This window comes from Meleagris gallopavo, chromosome 12 (assembly GCF_000146605.3).
Source record: "Meleagris gallopavo isolate NT-WF06-2002-E0010 breed Aviagen turkey brand Nicholas breeding stock chromosome 12, Turkey_5.1, whole genome shotgun sequence".
Lineage (NCBI taxonomy): Eukaryota > Metazoa > Chordata > Aves > Galliformes > Phasianidae > Meleagris > Meleagris gallopavo.
In genome coordinates, this window is record NC_015022.2 from 16,337,912 (window position 1) to 16,345,005 (window position 7,094).

At 48.8% G+C, this 7,094-nt stretch overlaps 1 protein-coding gene across 3 annotated transcripts in view; it reads right to left on the reverse strand.

The window, feature by feature from the left end:
* Positions 1–56: 56 nt before the first annotated feature.
* LYSMD4 (LysM domain containing 4) overlaps positions 57–7,094 on the reverse strand; it is a 9,132-nt gene continuing 2,094 nt past the window's right edge. For 2 of the 3 annotated variants that reach the window (XM_010717542.3, XM_031555347.1), the window contains 2 exons: positions 6,389–6,673; positions 57–2,771 (listed from right to left, as the gene is read on the reverse strand). In XM_010717542.3, the coding sequence (XP_010715844.1) occupies positions 2,127–2,771; positions 6,389–6,658 (915 nt within the window). In that variant the 5' untranslated portion in view covers positions 6,659–6,673 and the 3' untranslated portion in view covers positions 57–2,126. Of the gene's footprint in view, positions 2,772–6,388; positions 6,674–6,992; positions 7,089–7,094 lie in introns of those variants that run through there. The other variant, XM_010717541.3, reaches the window with a different exon arrangement.

Below are 7,094 nucleotides of genomic sequence, written 5' to 3' on the forward strand. Positions count from 1 at the left end.
CTAAGCAAAGCTTATCCACCACACAGACAACAAACTGAAAAACACCCAACACGCAGTCTGGGGTGGGTAAGTGCCCCTTGTGCTTTTATTTCACTTCACTTGATTTAAAAAAATGTAGTGATTCCCCTCTTCCCAACCACAAAGGATACTTTTCCTTCACAGAAGAAAATACGAGCCTTTTTTTCCCCATTACAAGATACTTTAGGTTCCTCATTCACAACTTCGGTTTGCCCAGGCTTCCCTGAGCCCTTTTTAAGGCTGCAGGAGCCCCAGGGTACAGGTGTAACACCACAGGGCTCTGCTTAGTGTAATGCTTTTTTCCCCCCCCACACCTTTTGTGCTATGCAGAAGACGCCATAAGGCCGCTCCCCTCACCCACATTCTTCACTTCTGCTTAGTTCTAGGCAGCAAAAGAAAGGCTTTGAAAACAAACAAAAAAACAAGCACGAAAAACCACCAACAAAACCCAAACCAACTTGCATGTGGTTCATGCACAGATGTTAGGTTCGGCATCACAGCCCAAAATGCAGCCAGAGTCCCTAAAAATGCTGCCCTTGCTGTGACCAACCCTCCACAGCTCCCAGGCAGCAGTGCCCTCTGCTGCAAGGCCTGCAGCAGGCAAGCACTGCTTCAGCAGCTCAGGTCTACCTCCACAGCTTGCCACAAATGGATTCTGTGCTTTTTTTTCCTGCAGGCATCTTCTTGAGCTTGCTGGGAACACAGCAAATGGTGGGAAGGCTGCAGTGCGGGGCAAAGACAAACTGCCACTCTGTGTGCCTGTTCACCAGCTCTGCCTCCCCTGCAGGAGCTCAGCTCTGTGCAAACAGCCCCAAGGCTCCCCATGAGCTGACAACCAGCTGGCTGCTGCTGGGTTACAGCCCAGATCCCCTCCCTGGGGATTTCATGCAACTGTGCTACAGAATACCTCAGCATTTAGCTCTAGGAGAGCTTCCCTCTGTCTGCAGTCCCTGAATTTGTTGAATAAAAAGTTCTGAGGACAATTCTCTGCAGCAAAACTCTCTCCCAAAGCCTCGCTGCTCCTCACTTTCAGCATGTAGTGTTCACTGACACAGCACACATATCAGGCTTACATACAGCTCAGCCACACAAACCTCCATCCATCCCCCCTATCTACTCAGAGTGGACAGGACTGTTCAGCATACAGCAGCTTCCTAGTCCCCATCTATAAAGCATTTGATAAGCCTTTCTGTGACTACCTGACACAATGTTGGGCTTCTTTGCTGGTCTTTGTAGGTGAACTCAGCAGCACTCTCATTTGAAGAGTACAAACAAGAAACTCAAGTCCACGACTGCGATGTGACATCTGAGAAGCACCACTATGGATTTAAACCAAAAGCAGGTAACAGCTAGACTTCCCCACACCAAATAAACCCTTGAGAAGAGCACACCATCCCACAAGCCTAACTCTTTTCTCACAATCTCCTGCCAATACTGTGGACATCTGCTGCCAGCCCGCTGTGGCACTGACAAAACCCTAACAAGAACAAGGACTCTCAATGAGTCTCTCTGGACTCTCTGCCTGCACGGACATTGGCAGGAAGTCTCTGAAGGACTTCCACCAGGAGAAAAGCTCTGGCCTCACCCACCCCACTGCAGGTCTCAAACCACCCACAGCTTAACCATCGTGCACAAGATGTAGTGGTGAGGTGCTGCTGGTGTCCCTGTGCTGTGCCACACCTCAGCCAACCAACTAAAAGCCACTGCTTTTTGGGTTAGGCCTGCCAAGGGCTGCCACGCTCTGCAAGACAGAAAAATGACAATTCATTGAAAAAGATGAGTCCTCACCTCTACTCTAAGCAAAACGTGATTTCTTAAAAAACCAAACAGCCCGCAGCTTTCCAATCACACCAGTACTGCACTCTATCACAGAAGTAAAGGGTTCAGCTTCTTAGACAAAACCACTCTTAAGAAATACCTGAAGCAAGCAAGAAGAGCAAACTGCTTCAAAATACTTTCCCTCATCAGAGTTCACAAATGTTAAGCCAGTTGCCTGCTGGTCTTCACAAGCAACAGAGCATCCTTATTCTTCCATAAAATCACATCTCCAGTTCGGTCAAGCTCAGAACTACATTGACTAGTTTAAAAAAATAAAAATATCTGTAGCATTATCCCCCCGAGTGCACTCGAGTCAGAGTCACCATCTTATGGGCGTCAGTGCTGGGAGGTGAGGCTGTATTTGGCTGTATCTCCCCCCTAGCATTTTTTTCTACAACTGAGCCTTGCAGTAATTTCCCTTCCCATCCATCTGTCGAAATATTTGAGGTTGCTGTTGTGTTGGAGGTGTGGGCCGCCGGGCCATTCTCTTGCGTTTTAAAATAGATGATATAAAATACTGGCAAGACAATTCCTACCAAGAGCATAATAAAAACTGCATTCCACCACTGGATTCCACAGTCTGCTCCATTACTGCTCTCCCGCTTCCCCGGCTCTGCCAGCGGCCTCTCCGGTGCCTCCACGCAGTACTCAGCATTCAGCCGCGCCTCCGCCTGCACGGCGTCCTGGATGCTCTTGTCGATGCCTTTGAAGTAGTCCACGAGCTGCCCGCTCTCAGCAGAGCCGCTGCCACCAGCGCCAGGCTCCGGCACCTCCACCAGCACCGCGCCGCCCTGGGAGCGCGCAGCTGGGAGCGGCCTCAGCTCCTTGCTGCTCTCTGTCAGCAGCCCGTGGGTCTTCACAGGGATCTTGATGGACTTCAAAGCGTACAGGTCCTGCTCCCTGATAAAGTTGTTGACGCGTTTGATGTCTGCAACCTACGAGATCCAAAAAAGACATCACGTATTAGTTCAAAACGACCCAACCTTTTACTAGTGTTGAAGCAAGAAGTGGCTACCAAACAAGCCTGAAAATAAAAACAAGCTCTGCAAGCAGTTCACTGTTCTTCAGAGATTTGCAGTAGTTGTAGACATGCTCCTGTTACTCCCATCACATAGACCCCCATCACATGGACCCCCACAGTGCTTTCACACCTCTTATAAGCTGTGCTTTTCTTACCAAGTTTTTCCCCTCTCTTTGCTTTCATTACCTTTCTCTCACTTATTTTTTAAATCCAAATTATAGCAAGAGGACTCTTTAGAGCAAACCTTTTAAAAACAGTTATGCCTTGAACAGCAAACAAGCGCTGAAGGTGATGGGAAAATTGCAGTATGAGCAAGAGGTAAGCAGTAACAGCATCTTTGGAGCTCACTGCAGCTCTACAGGCTGGGAGAGAGCAGCAGGCACCTCTCACACTGCCAAGCCTCTCCCCTGCATAACTGCTCCATGCAGCTCACTTCTCCACAGCTGGTACAAGTCTCTGGTGATAAACATTTAAGGCAATAATGTCCACCTGTGAGCAGCTCTGGATGTTGGTGTGTGCCAACAGATCATCAGCCAGGGGTCCACACCTGTGCCTGGTGTTTGCACCCAGCTCAGTCATGCAAACAGCAATAAGAAGAGCAAGAAAGTACACACCATACATACAGCATAAGTCAACAAGGACTGCTGGTATCAAAAAGCAAAGTCAGCAGTAAGGCAGCATTTCCTTATTTAATGTTAAGTAAAGAGAAGGCAGCTTAATACAGTGTACACAGATAACCCCCTAAAACCTCTGTCAGATAACAAACAGGCCCCACTGCAAGCAGCACACCAAGGCAGCCAAGTAGACATGAAAGAATCTTGAAAGAAAGGCTGAAGGAGGCAAAGCAGAGGGAACAGCAGGACCCTGACTCAAAGAGACCCAACACCTCCGACGTACCACGCACAGAAAGTCTGATTTGCTCTTTTAGAAGTTTAGTAAATTACTGCATGATGGCCATTCACTTCACACTCAAATGTCAGGCTACCAGTGAAACTAGTAAAACCATGAGGAGGATTAAAACCAAGAAAGTAAGTGCTTTTCTTCCTGCAATGAGTGTCATCAGCTCCAACATCACTTGACAGCTCATAGCAAAGATCTGCCCTTATAGAAGACAACACACAGGTAAGCAGAAGGCAGCCCTATGGCAGCTCCCAAACAGCTGCTACAGGAACACGACCCTCTCCTTGGTGGCTGCAGAATGGCTGCCTGCAGGGCAGCCCCAGGGACCACCTCAGCCAGGGGGAAAGGGCTCCCTGCCCTGCAGGGCTCTGCCTGCACAGCTGCACAGTTCTTCTCCCTTCAGCCCACGCTGTCAGGGAGCTTTGGTTCCACAGGCAGATCTGCTATGTCACAGCTGAGGTGCAGGACTGCACTGAAAGGGAGAGGGGAGATGGATGCCTGAACGTCGTGTGTACTCTGCACAGCCTGAGACATCTGAAAATGGGGTGTTTAATGCAGATCCTAATCTGCTGCCCCTGAAGCTAAGGGAATCCTCAGCTGCTGGATCAGACTCCTCAGCAAAACATCAGGAATTAAACTCTCTAAAATTACTTTGTTATGAAATAACAATCTGACACTAAGCCCTTCTAACTGAAGCTGTGCCTCAATTTTCTGTTTTCTTCCAATGAAAACAGATTACTGGGACAGTAAACATCCCCTGCAGTGTCTGCAATCAAACTGCAATGCTGTGCTAAAGCTCTAGAAACAGAAAGTAGAGCAACGCTCACACAAAAACAACAAAGTTGATGGGAAAAATGCACAGCACTAGGCTGAGCAAGCCATTTAGGCTTATTATTTGTACTCATTTTTGGCTGCAGTGAGTTCCTCTTGTCCCAGCTGAAAACTATGCCAAAAGCAGGCCCAGACTATACATGGTCAAGAGTAAAAATGAGAAGTTTGTCGTGCTCTGCATCTCTGCCAAGTTACCTGTTGCACAAACAAAAATTTCTTGCACTGTCTCAATTCCCCCACCCCAAGCAGGCCTTGATGACTCTCAAAACAATGAAAAACTCTTTGGAATTGCAAGGAAATTTCAAGGAAAGCTCATCCTGGAATTTTTAAACCCAGTCACATTTTATACAGCTAAAAACCTTTGCTGACATCCCAGTAGTCTTTCAAGAGCTGCTTAACTGTGCAAACCCTACAAACGACATCAATATTGACAGTGGCAGCCTGTAAACAAATACACAGCTCCCCAGTCATAAGGATTTCCATCTCTCTTCAATTTAATGGGAACAATTCAGAAGTGTACTTTCTGAAGGGAGGGAGGCAGGGCGTTTGGCTGCCAGAGGAGCGTGCTGACTGCCAGAGTCCTCCTCACTTACACCACAGGAGCCTCACTCAAGTTTTCTCTTAATGAGAACCAACTGTTGTTGGTAATCTTCCTTTGAGTTCAGTGAACTGCTAAGATTTGGCACAAGTGGCAACAGTTGTGACTGTTATCTGCTGAAGAAGAGTACAGGGCTGCTACAACATCATCAGCCGTGGCTCTACTGCTTGCAATCAAAGCCTCTTTAAGCCCTACCAGGATCTTTCCTTCACAAGCACCATCTTCAGCAGAACCTAGAAGGGCCTTTGTTTTTGTTTCTAAGGGAATGGGAGGGGAGGGATTGCCTCAGTTTCTCTAAGCCCTGTTGCTTCAGCTGTACCTTAAAGCTGTGTTATTAAGCAAGACAGTGCAATAATGTTGCAACAGTTCACCAACCAGGCCACTGTCCAAATGCTTGCATTATGCAACTTCTTAATCACAGCCTAGCTTGTAGATAAAGGAGCTTGTAGGTAAAGGAGGCTTGAAAAATAAAGCTGTAACTACTAAGCAATGGGATATTCCTAACGTTCTCATCAAGTCATTAAAACTGTCACCGTTTTTTCTCCACATCAAACCCAGAACGTGTGTTTTTCAGTATGTTCCAACTCCAGAGACAGTCTTTGTGTGTGTGCTGTTCTCTGCCTGCAGCTGGCTGAGCCACATGCACCTCTGTGTACTGCAGGAGCCATCGAAGACCCCGCACAGCAGCTCTATGACCCACACGTGGTACCTCCCCTATTCTAGGTCCATCTCAGAACCAGCATTCTCCAGCAATATGGAAATTTCAAAAAAAAAAAAAAAAAAAAAAAGGAAACAAAAAGGGAAATCTGGCTCAGGCCCCACCAAAGTAGCATTTCTTAACGCTGTTCAATTCATTTCAAACCTGTAACCCCGGAGAGGGCAGTGCTCTCACCCTCACTTCTGTGCCCAGCTTCAACTTTATGCCTTCAAATAAATAAGTACAAATCATGACTTTGCTGATGTCATAGAAACTAACCAGTAAGCCAGGCCACACGGGATGACATCTTCCATGGCTGTTAGCTCAACAGCTCTTTTTTACCTTCCTCCAGCTCACTTTCTCCCAGCTGTTGACCATTCACGAAATACACGGGGCAAACGCTGTCAGACAGCAAGGAGCCTACACACAACTCTGGGAAGTACGCTGCGTGCACAACAGATCTCTAAAAGTAACGAACACAAAAGCAAACAGAGATAGCTCTTACTTTGCAACCATACTGCAGGGCAAGCTTGTTCAGACTGTCGTCCTCCGTGATCTCTCTCTCCAGCAGCACCACGTCCCCAGCTCTGCCCCGGGCAGTGCTGCACGGCCGCTCCCTGCCCCTGGGCCGCAGCTCCATGACGTTGAGCTCCTCCTCTGACGACTCCTCTGAGTCAGAGCGGCCATTTGGGAACACGTACACCTGCCCTCCCGGGTAGCTGTGGATGGAGACGGGAGCCTGGAAGGGTCTGGTCCGGCTCTCGTTCAGCCTCATCTTGTATAGCAGCACCTGGAACAAAACAGACGTCAAACAATTTTTCATAACGCCATCTCTTTTTAAGGTCTGCCACGGGACAAGGCTTTGCTCCACGTCACAAATGCTAACACTTCCTAACAGTAAATACGAGAAAGCCACCCACTTGAGGCAGGAATCTTTACTACGGCAACGACCCCACAGAACAACGGGGCCGAGAGCACCGCGTCCAGCCCCAGCCGAGCACGCTAAGGACTGAGCGGCGTTACCAGAGGAGCCCTCAGGTCCCCGCTGAACCGCTCGGCGTTACGGAGACGCGCAAACCGCACGCATTCCGAGCCCCGGCCACGCGTACCTGCGACCCGCGGGACGCCGATAAGAAACGGCCCAAGCGCTTCGCTCCACGAGGCCGCAGCCGCCCGCCGCCCCTCCGTCAGCGCTCAGCCCCGCGCTGTGG